Here is a 15244-nt window from a genome sequence, read left to right as displayed (position 1 = left end):
CAATAGAGCATGAGTCATACCTGGGAAGCGGCCGCTGGATTCAGAGTTGTGGCCAATTTAATCCCATCCCATAGAACGTTGTCATGAGTCGTTATTTCCCTCAGGGGCTGCCCCGGGGTATGGGGGACTTCGCCTGGCCGCGCAACAAATGGAGCTGCAAACTTCAGTTGGTTCTCTCTCTCTCTCTCTCTCTCTCTCTCTCTCTCTCTGTGTGTGTGTGTGTGTCTGTCTGTCTGTGTGTGTGTGTGTGTTATATAACCCCAATTAATCAAGCAGCAAAATTATACCAATAGAAAGTTGTTATTTTATCTGTGAAGGAGTCACTATCAAGATTTTGATCAGAGTAACACCAAAAGCACATCTCTTTCCAGACATTGTCTATTACAGGCTTCCTCAAACTTGGCCCTCCAGATGCTTTGAGACTACAATTCCCATCATCCCTGACCACTGGTCCTGCTAGCTAGGGATCATGGGGGTTTTAGGCCAAAAACATCTGGAGGGCCAAGTTTGAGGAAGCCTGGGCTATTAGCATTAAATGAGTCCTCTTCCCATCTCAATGTAGGGCTGCTCTGCATACAATGCTGTATAATATAATCTGTTTCTTAAGGCACTGATAAACCACAGTGTATTTTTGGTAGATTTGTTTTTCTTTTTACCTCCCTTCCCTAGATAGGTTGGATACAATAATTCTGAAGCGGGTCTGTTCTTAGCCCGTTCTTCAATTCCAATTAGACATTCCAATTCTCAGCCCGTAAGAGCTTTATATGTTGTTGTACAGCAGTGACAGCTGGAAAGCTAGGAGGAAACTCTAGATTATAGGCCTGGTCTTCTGGGACAGTATGATCCCAGTGCAGTCATAATTGCCAAATTACCAGTGTAGAAACCTCATCAGGCCACAGATCAGACTTGCCTACAGGAGCAGCACAGGTAAGGAACCATCTAATTAATTACAAGTATTTGCACTGCCATCATCTTATAAATGTGTGCTTATTTTTAGAAAAAAGAATTCAGATTTAAAACATAAGGGTACTTAATGTCAGCTCTAAGATTGGCACTTTTAAACTGCATTGCCGTTGTGCCAGAGGTAGTTTTCAAATAAAAATGTCTATTTTTACTTCTTTGGATGTAAGATCAGCATGGGCTCTGGAAGCCTGGTGAAGTATCCTGTAATTTTTTTATGTTTGTGGAGCATTTTTCTTGAAACACCACAAATCCACCAGTAAAGTTCCTGTAGTTACATAGAACTAAAATTTCTCAACCATGCTATTCTTTTAGAATTCTGGAGGTGCTGCTTATTAGTATTGTTCATACTTGTTAAGGAAATAAATGTCATTGTGCTCAATGTATTTGTACACAGGTAACAAATATTCTTAAGGAATAAGTTATAGCAACTACCAGAGGGAATGCTTGTTCCCTCCATACAGGTGCTGAATATCCAGAGAGCTCAATTATATGAAGAAATATTAGGCCCAGACTATTACTTCCTTCTTGACTACAAAGTGAATTTAAAATATTTATTCGTCCTCCTCCTGTAATGCAAGTAGGGACTTTGAAACATTTCTCAGGGAAAGTGGGGTGGACTGGACTCCAGTTTCCTTTCCTCATTGCAATACTTAAGGTAAGCCCCCATACTACTTAAAGGATCCTTGGGGGTTAGAATTGGGATTGTATTAAACTTGAAATGTAGACTTGTCCCTAGAGAGCATGTGTACCAACTCTCAGTTGTGGCATCTTGATAGCCAAGAGAGATACCATGTTAAACAGAATGGTGAATATATGCATAGATTAATTAAGCCACTGTGGATTACTAAGAGGGGTGAGGGGCAAGGTGTCAGGGAGCTCAGTGCAGGGTGGGAGCAGAGATTGCCTCCACCACTGTGCACACCCGCTTGCTCAGTTCCCTGCGCCTCTCTCATCTTGCAGAAACAGCGAGGACACTTGGCATCGGGAAAACAGGTGAGGAACACTGCCTTGCCAGCCCCTACTGCAGGCATGTCCAAAGTCTGTTTTGGGGGCCTAATCCGGCCCACTGGTCGGTTTAATCCAGCCCCCGTAGCACTTTATTTCCTGGGGTAAAATCCTAAAAAAAACCTGAACAAATTCAACCCTAAAAGAAGCTTAACAATTTCATTCCCAAAGAAGCTCAACAACTTTGGGACAAAAAGCTCCACATCTTCAATCCTAAAAAAAGGTCAACAACATTGGTTGGCCCTCTGGTCAGCCCTCATGGCCCTTCACTTCATCAAATCTGGCCCTCTTTGAAAAAAGTTTGGACACCACTGCTACTGGATTAACCTACCTCACAGAATTGTTGTGAGGGCAAGGAGGGATACCGAATGCTCTTTTTTGAGCTTCTTGGAGAAAAGGTGGAATAGGAATCCAACGTATTTAAAAAACAACAACAACAGGCGAGAGGAACCCAGAAGTTGCTACATTTGGTGCCGCTTCAATGATACCCTGTTATTCTGTGTTGTTGCAAGGCCCTACCACTGGATAAGTAAACAGGCAGGCAGCATTGCTGAGAGGGGGCTACAAAGGTTTTTTCAAACTGGTACATGTAGTGGCTGTTGGAACTGATAGTTGCTACAGTCGCCTGGAACCTTTTTACCATATGGAGCCCATACGTGCAAGATTCATATGTTAACTTACATTGGTGCCTCGCAAGACAAAATTAATTGATTCCGCGAGTGCTGTCGTATAGCGGAAATTTCGTCTTGCGAAGCACGGTCGGAGGAAGCGCGGCTTTACGAGAAAAAACAAACAAAACGTTTTCGTTTTGCGAGTCGCGGCCATAGGAAACTTCGTCTTGTGAAGCACCCTTTTGCTAGCAAATGCCTTTCGTCTAGCGAGTTTTTCGTCTAGCGAGGCATTCGCCTAGCAAGGTACCACTGTATTTCAATATGCCAGCTATTCTCAACCCTTGCTTCTGTGTAAATAGGCAGGGTCAGAAGGTTATCACTACTCCAATCAGTAATTATTTTGTACTGTGTGCACAAGCTAAGCCTGATGCCTTTTGCAGTGTGTGACAGTTGTGAGGTCATTATGGATGCATTCATGTTGGGGGAAATGTCAAACTCGACATAACATTTATAGGACCACATAGTCCTGATGCATATTTATATTGACATAATGGGGCCTTGGTGTCTGTCCAAGGTGATTCAAGTGTCTGAATCTGAGAGGTAGGAACCATCACCTTCCAGCAATAAGAAATATAATGTTTCAAATTGGTTTAAGACCTTGTTGTTGTTGTTGTTCAGTCGTTCAGTGGTGTCCGACTCTTCATGACCCCATGGACCAGAGCATGCCAGGCACGCCCATCTTTCACTGCCTCCCACAGTTTGGCCAAACTCATGCTAGTCGCTTCGAGAACACAGTCCAACCATCTCATCCTCTGTCCTCCCCTTCTCCTTGTGCCCTCCATCTTTCCCAACATCAGGGTCTTTTCTAGGGAGTCTTCTCTTCTCATGAGGTGGCCAAAGTACTGGAGCCTCAACTTCAGGATCTGTCCTTCCAGTGAGCACTCAGGGCTGATTTCCTTAAGGATGGATAAGTTTGATCTTTTTGCAGTCCATGGGACTCTCAAGAGTCTCCTCCAGCACCATAATTCAAAAGCATCAATTCTTCGTATTACGTATTGCAAATTTCTGAACAGTAATTAAATATTTAAGGAGTTCACAATCTGATATTGAGATATAGCGCCACCTGGGGGAAAGCTCATGTCTCAAAAAACACTTAAAAATGTATTTCTTATATAATGGGTGTATAATAGTTCTGTTGGTTTTAAGTCCCACTTTTTATTTGTCATGGATTATGCTGAAATCTGTTTCAGCAAAAGTGCTTTGCTTTAAACTGTTATTTATGAAAAGTGATTTGTAATTATCAGTAGCATTTCTGGGTGTTTTATTTTCATAATAATTGCTTGTTTGGGGAGACTCATAATTGAGGGCATTGTTTGCATAGGCTGCTGTGGCCTTCCCTAAACTCAGAAGTTAAAAGCTTCTGCAGAATCAAATGCCGTCATTCACATCTAAGAACTGCTTTCTTAATGCTTGCTCCTCCTTAAGTCTGCGAGTACTCTAGTCAAAGTGTCATGTGTTTATCCTGGACAAAAATAAAATTATTATTAATAATTACTTCTTTTTAAAAGTACATCGTAACATTATATGAATGTCCCATTCCTGCCATGGTTAAAAGAGAAATAAATCTGGAAGGGGGCATCAGCCATCAGTTGGGAGCAGTTTGGGGATCTTAGATATGTTGTTTCGTATTCTAGTGAGTGAAGTCTTTGATAAGGAGGTGTCTCTCAGTGCTCTGATTTCGAAGGACCAGCTGCCACCATGTGGGGCGCTTTCTGTCCGCAAATGCATTAGTATTTAATGGGCATTCCTTGTGGCGGTGTCTGCAGTGCTTCTCTAGCCTGGCCTGTTTCTTTTTTTTTTCCCCTATCCATGAGGTCTGACGTCCAAAGAGGACATCCCTCCCATAATGGACCCTTATGACAACCGTGACATTTTACCGTGGGCCTAAGTAATAAATGTCCAGTGAAAGAAGGCCCTTGGGTTGGATCAACACCAGTTTTGCAAAAGGTTAAGCACTCGCCGCCTCCACCTTCGTCTCAAACCCCCTTCCATAGAGTTGGTTTCATCCCCCCCCTTTGGCAAATCAGCGTCGCTTTGGTTACCCAGACCTTTGCGCTAAGTGCTGCTGTCCGAGGTGCTGAATCGATGGCTCACGGTGCAATCGCCTCGCGCACAAGCCCGCCCTGCATCTTTCGGAACAATAGCCTGCTGTGAGCCATACGGTGGCCATTATCTTTGGGTACCTGCCACGGAATGAACATCAGGGGATCGGCTTATTTGCCCTTTTTCTTACAAGACAGGAATTCTCGATAAAATAATCATCGTTTGATTTGTATAAGTAGGGCTCAGTATTGCGAGAGCACACTTGCTAAATGGCATATGCTAGCGAGAAAATATTGTAACACATCACGCAGGTGGCAGGATTCTGTCTTTGTGTTAAGAGAAAAGTTAAGCTCCAGGCTGGGTGGGAGGGCACCCTGAAATTATGAATACGCAGGTTTGTGTAGCGGAAGACTACCTTTGACACATAAAAAAGCATTATATGTAATTATACGTGCTTGGGATAGGGCTCCAAGTGCTCAGACATTTCTCCTGTATAGCAAAGTGTATTCAGATGGGCAGGCTACAAATCATAAAATTAATATTATTATTGTCTTGCCTCAGTTCTGCAGATCTCCCAGTGAAGGTGGTAACTTAGTTTTCACGAAGGAGACTTTCAGAAAGGAGATATGGCTAACCTTTACACAGTGTTGCTGTTTGGCTTCTGGTAGAAATCTTTCAAGCCCATAGCACACGTGTGTGTGTGTGTGTGTGTGTGTGTCTGTCTGTCTGTCCTTGTGTCCACAACATGGTATATTTTCCCTTAGACAGGCGCTTGTTTCACCTGGCTAGTCGCTTTCTAGCGCTAGAGATAAAACGTCCTTCATGTATTGGCAGAAAGTGGAATATTGTAAAACATTTATTAAAGCTCCAGGTGCTATTGAGGGACACAGGCTTCTCCTCTCCCCTTCAATCTTATTGTTAGCGAATGGGTGCAGTAAAGAAACCGAGTTTGATATGCGTGTGTGTCTGTTACTAAATCGGGAGTCCTCTAACAACAAGGCGGCTTTGTAAACGGACTAGATGCAGAGCAATCCCGTCTTTGGTTCCTTGGTGCCCCCCAGTGGACAGTTACAAAATAATTATTCAAGCTTTGGATTCCCGCCCCCTTCGCAGACGGCAATAAATGGACGGTGGGCTTTATAAAAATTCTGCAAGCTCCTCCAAATGAATTGAGAAGGGAAGACACCCCCATCCTTCTTTTTAAGACGATTGCTCAACAGTACGACCAACATGTTCCGAGCGCTAATAAGGTTGCTATCAGAGAGAAGCGACCATCAACCCAAATTAGGATTGAGCAGGTGGCTTTTAAAGAGCGAACTTTTATAAAGAAGACTCGTTGGAGAGAGGATGGCAAAACTCCCTCGTGGAAGTAGGAGTGCAAGGCTCTGGCGTGGCGTGGTCTGATTTGGACCCATGAAGATCACTCGAACACCTTGGTCTGAACAGGCAAGCAACCTCCTCTCCTTCCAGCAATCGGAGTGCGGTAAGTATGCGCACAGAATCCCTTCTCGGGTCTGCCGTGATCTGGGTTCAGAATCGAGGTGTAAAACCACGCGCGCTCCTTCCCCGCTGCTGTTCCTTGGGGGAACCGCCTGCACACCTGCGAGTGAATCACGCTCGCTTGGAAAGGCGCAACGCTTGGAGGCGCGTGATTCCTCTGCCTCTCTCTCTTGCACCCCCCTCCCTCTCTCGCCGCCTTAGTCAACACCCGCACTCCTGCCCTCCCAAACTCCAGCTCTTTGGCTTCCCATCTTGGAGAAAACGAGGTGGAGGCGCTGGCAGAACAGTGACTCATGCCTGCGTCGCAACAGATCAGCCGGCGATTCGCACTTTGAAGAAAAAAAAAAGCGAATCTCAAGTCTTGTGGGGGGCACTAAGGTCATCTCGAATTAAATGCCAGGGAAGCCATTGATATTCCGACGTCGTTCGTGGCGGAGTTTATAAACGGCGAGGTCTTTCCAAAACGGAAGATTTCTCTATCCTCCGCCGTTTGGGTTCCTGGAGTTGGAGCCTGGGTTGGTAAGTCTCTCTGATTTATTTAATTTTTTTTTTCCTAACGAAAAAGAACTCGCCCCTCTGTTCTTGGGTTCCCGGAGGATTTTGGAGACTTTCTTTCGAGACGGTAGGGCTGTCTCCGTACTTAGACTTGAGGAAAGGACATTCGGTATTGGAAGGCTGATGTTTACGAGGAATAACCTGTTACTTCACCTTCCACCTTGGCCCAGGACGTATCCCCCACCTCTCTCTCTCGTTCTTTCTCTACCTCCTGAGATTAAGTTTGTGACTCGAAATTAAACGCGTATAGATGGGATGCAATCCTTCATCCCGCTGACCCAACCCCCCGGGGTGCACTTTATTCACGATAACTTTTTTCGTTTGGTGATGATGCCACGGTGACAGGTGGCGTTAAATCTTGATCAAACTTTACCCTATTTCCCGTGAGCTTAGATTTTGATTTTTTAAAAAAATCATTATTATTAAATAACGTGGACCAAACAGCTTTGAAGTCCAAACTCCCGGATGAGGTTGAGATCATGTATTGATCGATCCGCTGCTTCCTGACGACCAATGAAGAGGGTTGCTGGACGCGAAACGAAATGTCCTTCCCAAAGCAGCGCGAAGAATATGCGTGGAGAGAGCTAGCCCAGGAAGGCCAGCCACTGTACTCCGTAGAACATCCGTTTTCATTCATTCATTCATTCATTCATTCATTCATTGTATAATTTGAAAACCGAAGTGTTGGGCATTTTAACTGCGTGGAGCTTAAGTGCCATTCTGGTTCGTTTGTGCGCATTCAGAGGCGCAAGTTGCCCTATAAGAATAGATCGGCTTGGCAGTTCCTTTCCTGCAATATTTGCCCCCAGTTCGCCTCCCTCGATATCGTTTCGTTTGCCTTTCGTAAACCTGGGAAGGGAGAAAGCGCCCCGGGGACCCCCCCCCCCGGGATCGCTCGGAGATCTTTCTTCCTCAGCCATCGCCGGTCTCTCTTCCTCTCCCGACGTATTTCTCCGCTTCCCCATTCGCTTCGAGCCGTCGCCATCGCCTCCTTCGCTGCCCATTGAGCAAGAAGGGGCGTCGAGTGAGTGGCCGGCGGCAGCCATCCTCCTCCTCCTCCTCTTCCTCCTCCCACCTGCTCTTCTCTTCCACCGCTTTGCTTCCAGGGGCGAAGACGAAGGGTGCTCGGCTCGTCAGCCCCGTCCAGACATTTCCCCCGCTCGCCAGCCAGCCGGCGGGTGCTGCCTTATAAAAAACCAACGAGGTGTCGTCGCTTTCAGCCATTTCTCCAGCCACGTCGCTTTGTCTGAGGAGAGGAGGCGGGCGAGAGATCCGCGCACCTCCGAGAAAGAAAAGGATCCTTCTTCTTCTTCTTTCTCTCCGCCCCCCGCCCCTGCTGGAGGTGCAACAAGGTCCCTTTTGTGCATGCCCTGCCCTCCCCACCTCCGACGGCCTGCGACTTGGCGCCCAGTTTAGTGGCTTATTGTCGCGCCTTGGCCGAACCGAGAGGAAAGAGAGGGGGCGGGGGGTGACCGAGAGTCACATCCCGAAACACACACACACACACACACACACACACCCTCTCTAAACCCGCCTTTCTCTTCCCTTACAGTAAATCATTCTGCTGGGATCGAAGGAAGGCTAACGCAAGAAGAAGCCCGGGATCCAAGGGCTTTGCCTCGGCACCTCATGGCGACCTCGGACAACCCGTCCTCGTCCAACACGGCTTCGGATCCCAATCCGAGCAACTTGCGACCCACAAGTAGGTCTCGCCTTCCCGTTTCGCGCCGCTCTCCGTTTGCTGGCGGGGTTGTGGTGGCGCGCGTCGTCGTCCTTTTTCGGCGGCGGGGAGGGTGGGGTGGCTTCACCACAAAATTCGACATTCACCACAAAACCACCGCGACCAAGACGACCAACATGGAAGCTCTCCTTCGAACGAGAAACCCCTTTACCTCCAACCAAAAACAAAACAAAAAAAAACGAGTTCAGGCCGAAACAGTGAGGTGGTGGGCGTGGGTTCGGCTTGGGAAAAAAAACAAAGGAACCAAGGAATCTGGGGCCATTGCTACAAAAACGAGAGAAGGGGTGGCAAGGTGGGGAGAAAAAAAACCCTGTTCGCTGACGAGGACTTTGTACGTGGATGCTCGAGCTGGAGCGGGGCGTGAGGGGCGGGTCGGGGTCTCCGGCCGTTTTTCGGGCTGACAGAGTTCCACCAGTGGTTTCTGACGCACGACGCGAGTCCCTTCCCTTCCCGCCGTTTCTTTTTCTTTTTCCTGAGGGAGGCTTTTGGGGCCAATGGAGGCTATTCGAGAGGCTCCCCCCCCATCACTTGTCCCTAATTGCCCCGTGTTTTGCCTGGAGTTATTAAGGTGTGAGTCGGAAGGGGAGGGCGAGAAGGAGCCGGGTTTATAGCTTTCGGCTAGACAGACATTCGCCAACCCAGCGGAGGAAAAAAAAAAGGCGGGAGGAGGGGGGCGCGGCGGCTTGAAATAAGCCTGGACGACATAATCACCCAAAGCGGGGAGGGCGATAAATGGAAAGAAGAAATGGAAGCTTGGCAAGCACCGGGAAATCGGGGGAAAGGTCCGCCCCCCTTGGAAGGGGTTGTGAAGCATAGACACCCCCGTCATTATTGGGCCACGTGAGGGGAGGCGAAACCCACCCGGCGAAAATAGCTTTTTTGTGGCGGCCTGGCGCCTGTTTGTTTGTGTGGTGTTTTTCTTTCCTCTCGCCTCCGAGCTGTCAAGCGGTCAAAAGCTCGCCTAATTGTTTCAAGGCTTCTGCGTTTAAAGGAAACCCGTGACGGGCTTTTATTGGGGTGGGGGCGGCACGACAAAAGAAGGGGCGAGCGCGGTGTTGTGTATGTGTATGCGTGTATGTATGCGTGTGTTGTGTATCTTCTCAGGGAGAATCCCTTCCCTCCGCGACCATTTCAAGGAATGCGGCCTCCTGTCAGGCTCCCTCAGCAGGGAGCAGCGCGGGCTGCGCGCCGTCTCCCCGCGCTCGCGCGGCCATTGCCTATTGTTTCCCGACGGCTCGCGCGCGCTCCCTCTCTCCCGCCTCCTGGTCCGAGAGCGCGCGTGTGATTGAGGGGAGGGATGGAAGAGGTGGTGTGTGTGGCGCGTGTCCCTTGGCCTCCTCTTCTGGTCATGCTCCACCTCGCCTTCCCCTGCCTGAGGCGGCGGCGGGGGAGCGAGCAAGACCGTCTTAAAGTCCTGTCAGAGCTGCTTCTCCCGCCTGCCACTCTTCGGTCCCGCCCTCCCTTTCGGCTCCCCGGAGCCCTGTCCTTCGTCCTCTCTGGCTGTCCTTCATAGGCAGCCGGGCGGCCTCCTCCCTTTCACCTGAGGCGACCTTCTCCCGCTGCCTCCTCACCGTCCTTGCGCCTTTCCAGCCCGCTGACCCGCTCGAAGGGCTCTCCACCCGCGCCATTTGTCTTCTTCCCGTTCCCTTTCCCGCCCTCCTCTGTCTTGCCTAGCCGCTTTTCTGCTCCCCTTCCCTGCGCGTTTCTCTCTCTGCCTGATGGCTCCAGTTCGACCACCACAACAACAACCTCCTCTTTTTTTGCCATCCATTCCCCCGCCCCCTCAGCAAGCATCTCTCCAACTCGTAAGCTTGGAATTTCTCCCCTTCCACCCCTTCAAATACGCTCTCTACCCCGCCACCATTTCTCTGGACGCGCCTTCTAGCGCCCGCCTTCCTGCCTCTTCTCGTCCTCCCAGCCAGAGCGCCCCCTACAGGCGCGTTTTTTAAAAAGCGTGGAAGGGGTGGTAGTAAAGGCGCGAGACCCAGCGCGCACTGCGGGCGGAGCCAAAGCCCCGCCTTTTCATTTAGACATTTCTGTCCTTTTTTTCTCCAAGGGGCAGTTGGGGGGGGCGGGGAAGCCTCTCCTTCATATTTGCTGTCCTCTCCGACTTGCCGGTTTGAGACTGTGGTTGCATCCATGCTTAAAAGGAAATGAGCTCCACCCACGAATGCCAACGGACACCTGCTTTCAAGGGGTGTGAATCGCATGGAAAGCCTGGCGATATTTCTTGAAAAGAAGTTCCGTTGGAACCAGGGAGTCCCGAAAGGAACACGGTTAAGATGCAGCTACAAAGGCCAAAAATCTTAACTCCGGAGCAGTTACCCCCTTTGTATTGGGACCTAAAACAATGGTCAAGTAATACACTGCTAGCTAGAACCTTTATTCTCCCTCATTCTTTCCTGCGTCCCTCAGTCTAGCACTGGCTTTACTACAGGCCCAGCTTTTGGTCCCTTGGAGAAATGGGGTGTGTTTGTTTCCACAATTCTAATGCAGGGTTTTAACTCCACTCACCATGTTTTGCTTATTTATATATTTATTGGCAATCGAATTTTTCCTCTTTCCTTCCCCCACCCCACTCCATTAATTGCTTCGGATGGGCTCCTCCATTTCCCTCTCTTGCTAATTTCTTCCAGAAGTAGTGTGGGGGTGGGGGGAAGCACACTGGAAATCCACTTATGAATTTCACACAAATACATGGCAGGCAGGCAAGCAAGCTAGTTGTCTTCTTCAGGCATTGCCAGTATCCCTGCAATGGGACAGGCAGCTTAGGTTTCATTTAGGCCGCCTCCTGAATAATGCACGCATATCCTTTAAACTTGAAAACATGTTTCATAATGCCGCTAGCGCCTTAGAGTTTAAAGAGTCAGAATAAAATACGCTTTTTCTTCTGGGTTACATTCACACGGTGTCCTTTCTTAGGATCCGGGTTAGTCATTGGCAGAGCCGCAGTTACCGGGCATTAGAAGCCAGCTGCCAAATAGGCTTACTCGGAAGTCAATCCCCCATAGTTCAGTGGGGCTTACTATTGTACTGTAATCCTTAACACCGTGGCAGAGCCGTTTCCAGCTCTCCCGGCCTCTTGAAGTGTCTCGGCCCTCTGGGGCTTTGGTGGTCGGCAATCAGTTATCTTTCTGCTTCCTTCCCCCAGGGTTGTGTTTCTTCCCTACTTTATACCTTTCTATTTGCCCTCTCTCATTTCAGTTAGCGCCCCAAACTAACTCACACTTGATTGAAGGTCGTTGCTGCCTCTCGCACTTTCAGCACCGCCTGAGATGGACAGCGCAATGCGTGTTCCAACTGCCTGATAGGGGTTGCGGGCAGTATGAATGGGGTTGTCTCGAAAAATGGGGAGCAGGAGGACGTGAGGGGCCTTTCAATGTGTCTCCCTGACTCGTCATTCCGGCTGCAACCTAGTCATGCAAGTCTGATCATCTAGTCAAATACTATTTTTCACCCAATTAATTCCTGAACTCTTCCATGACCCCATTTCATGCTAGTTTATTTTAAGCTGCCACTTTCCTGGAGCCGTGCCAATAAATTATTAGGAGATAGTCAGGTTTCTCTCTCTCTCTCTCTCTCTCTCTCTCTCTCTCTCTCTCTCTCCCTCTCCTCCAGCTGCTTTGTCTCTTCCCTTCTTCCGGGTGATACCTATACTGCCAGCGACTCACCAGCGACTCTCCTGTGCGCTCAACCTGCTACTCCCTCCCACCCACCACACACCTCGTGATTCCTTCATTGGCCCCAAAGGCTCCCTTAAAAGGAGAGCGTGCTCGACTTTGTTATAAGACCACGGAAATCACAAACTGAAGGCTTGATGGGGAACTTGGAATAGCAGAAAGCTGGGGGGCGGCCGCATGAGGTTTCTTTCCGTTGTCTAATGGTGCTGAGACTAGACAGCAAATACTTTTGTTGTGCTCGTACCAGATATCACAGGGGAAGTGAAACTGTGTCTTTGTTTGGACCAACGACTACAAGTCTCCCAATCCTTGCGTTGACCTGGAGACATTGACGTTAAGCAAACACACCTGTGCGAAAAGATGCAGGTAGCTGAGAATGGAGACCTGCCATTTTCTTCCACCAACACTCACATTCTTACCGGAGGCATTCTTAATGATCCCAAAGATGTTTCGTTTTAGAGTTAAGCCTTCTAGCTGTCATGAGGTTAGAAAACAGTAAGATGAAATGCGTTCCGCTTGGAGCAGTCCCTGTCCTGCGTAAGTCTTCGCTCCCACGACGCCTCTCCAATAACCCCTTCTAGGAGAGTGGAGGAGGCAACGCGCACTCTGCTTATTGCCGGCTAAAACTCTTTGCCCATTCACCTTTTGAGTGGGATCTGCTGCAATAAGGTAAATTAAGACTCAGATGCCAATGTTATTGCCGTCCCCCATTGCCCCACATCTCCGGTGCGATCAGTCAGTCACCTTTTGTGTCCCCTTCTCTCTTTTGTCTAGCAAAACATTACAGTCTGCTAGTGGGGCTGCTAAATATTTCGATTGCGTTCTGAGAGCTGCAGTATATTTTTGTAGAGCCAGGTCTGCCGCTCCTTGGAAGCACAGGTAGCAGCTGGGGATTGCAAAGTTGGCTGTGCCGCTCATTTCCACGGCCATAAACCTCTTGTCTCTGTTCCTTTCAGCTTATGACACCTGGTGTGGTGTGGCTCATGGCTGCACGAAGAAAATCGGGCTGAAGATATGTGGTAAGTGAAAAGATGCGCGCGCAAAAAATCGTGTAGCTCCGGTCATATTCTCTCTATGTCTGTCTGTGTGTCTGTCTGTCTGTCTGTCTGTCTTTCTCTTTCCTTCTCTCTCTCTCTCACCACCTTCCCTCCCTCAGCCTCTGTCTTGAATCCATAATCATCCCCGAAGCTTTTTATCACTTGCTTAAACCCATCATCACTCCCTTTCTGAAGCAACTTGGTTGGCCGACCAGAGAAAAAGTAGGCCACCTCTTTTATCTGCAGATAAACGCAAGAAACGGGAACGAACCCGCAAAGAAACGTTTCTCCTCCCACGGAGAAGTGTGACGAGGCAACCATCAGCAATACCCCAGATTCGTTTTCAAAGGAGGAGGTGGGTGGTTGGGATGGGCGGGCTGTGTGTCTGTGTAAGAGCGAAATTGGCGCTTCCTTCTAGTGCTAATCTATAATCCTGTGCTAGAGGCTCTTGCGCCACCTACTGTCCGACGCAAGCACAGACCGTGAGCAGCCAGGGCAAAGCGCAGCTGGAGGTAGAATTTACTGGTTCTCCGTTAAATTGACCTACTGCTGCTAGAAAACAACAACTGCGGTTGCTGGAAATACACCACAGGCAACCCCACCCCCGGGCGTTTGAAGCGAGATGGGCGTTTAGGAGATGGATATCGCGACACCAGTGTGCATTTGCAAGAGGTCCCTTGGACGGGAGACCCTCTACCCAAAAAGGACGCAGGTCCTTTTGCCATGCTATGCAGCTGGTAGATTAAACAGGGCTAGCTTTAGGAAGAAGGCATCTCCACGATTCTGCTCCTCCTGCCCACCACCTCAAAGGGGGTAACTCCTCCTGAAGCCTCCTCGGGTATCCAGCTCCCTCCGGCGACTTTGTGAAACGAGGGCCGTCGAGGAAGGCTGGGGAAGGGGGTGTGGTGGCGGCGGCGGCCGCGACGCGCAAGACCGAAGGCGAGAGCGAGCAGGAGGAGGAAGGGATCGCTGCCAGGCAGCGAGTTGGGGCTGCTTTGCCACATCTCACTGTCTGAAATTTTTCAACCTTATCGGCCCAGAAAATACGGATCTCCTGGGGGAGAAAGATTAACGAGAGCCTTATTAAAGAGCCATTCGTCAGGCTGCTGCGTCCGGGAGATAGGAGGCTGGCAGCCAGTCAGCGCTCGGGTGTCTTGAAGTGAAGGGAGGAGGAAGGCGAGCAAATAATACGCCGTCAGATTGCACCCGCTACAGCAAGAGATTCATTTGCGGATAACGAGACTGTCTGCCTCTCTTTAGATTTCTTTATAACGCCTAGGAAAGAAGGGGGGGCGGGGACGACTTAGAGCAGCCAAATCTTGGTCCATGTTTTGCTTTTGGAGGTTTTAAATGCATTTAACAATAGCCCGGTCCTGTGTGCGCTTGCTCGTAAGTAAACCCCACTGAGCTCCATGGGGTTTACTCCCAGGAAAATACGCACAAACTCCCGGCCTTTCAACGGAAGACCTTTGCGCGCTTGTTTGGGAGTAAGGCTTGGGTTAGGCTTAGGGACTAGCTTCTGGGTAAACACACATAGGATTAGGCTGCGAGAGAAGCGCTTTCATCAGATCACGTGTGTGTGGTTGCTCTTAAACATGCACACGCATGCACGCACTCAAACGTTTTTCACTAATATTTCAGCACGCCAGAGGGTGGTGGTGTATTTTAAAGACGAAGGAAACACACGCGAGTTTGGAGTCGGAATTAAGGCGCGTCTGAAAAGCACCAGCGCCGAGGTTGCTTTAACCCTTCCAGCCCTGCAGAGGTTGCCTTGGAGCCGAAGCAAGGACTGCTATTAACTTCTTCCTCTTCTATAAATAGCTCCTGATCTGGGCTTAATGGGCCGCTTCCTTGCTGGTCCCTTCAGTGGCTGGAGCGGCGAGGGTTTTTTTTCATCATCATTTTAATTTAGCCCGGCAAGCAGAACTGATAAAGTAACGCGCCGCTGCCTCTGGTTGCTAGACTACCGGGGTTTATGGAGGGAGCAACCCTTCTGCTGCCACTAAATAAATACAGACCGCTGGAAATACTGCGCGTTCTCCCAACGAC

At 49.1% G+C, this 15244-nt stretch overlaps 1 protein-coding gene across 2 annotated transcripts in view; it reads left to right on the top strand.

The window, feature by feature from the left end:
• The first annotated feature begins 5845 nt into the window (after positions 1–5845).
• Positions 5846–15244, top strand: part of GAD1 (glutamate decarboxylase 1) — a 56319-nt gene continuing 46920 nt past the window's right edge. Inside the window, exons 1-3 of one of the 2 annotated variants that reach the window (XM_033168272.1) lie at positions 5846–6165; positions 8290–8439; positions 13115–13177. In XM_033168272.1, the coding sequence (XP_033024163.1) occupies positions 6096–6165; positions 8290–8439; positions 13115–13177 (283 nt within the window). In that variant the 5' untranslated portion in view covers positions 5846–6095. Of the gene's footprint in view, positions 6166–8289; positions 8440–13114; positions 13178–15244 lie in introns of those variants that run through there. The other variant, XM_033168263.1, reaches the window with a different exon arrangement.

The sequence above is a fragment of the Lacerta agilis genome, chromosome 1 (assembly GCF_009819535.1).
Source record: "Lacerta agilis isolate rLacAgi1 chromosome 1, rLacAgi1.pri, whole genome shotgun sequence".
Lineage (NCBI taxonomy): Eukaryota > Metazoa > Chordata > Lepidosauria > Squamata > Lacertidae > Lacerta > Lacerta agilis.
Note: the sequence above shows the minus strand (reverse complement) of the source record. Positions and strands in the feature narration are given on the sequence as shown.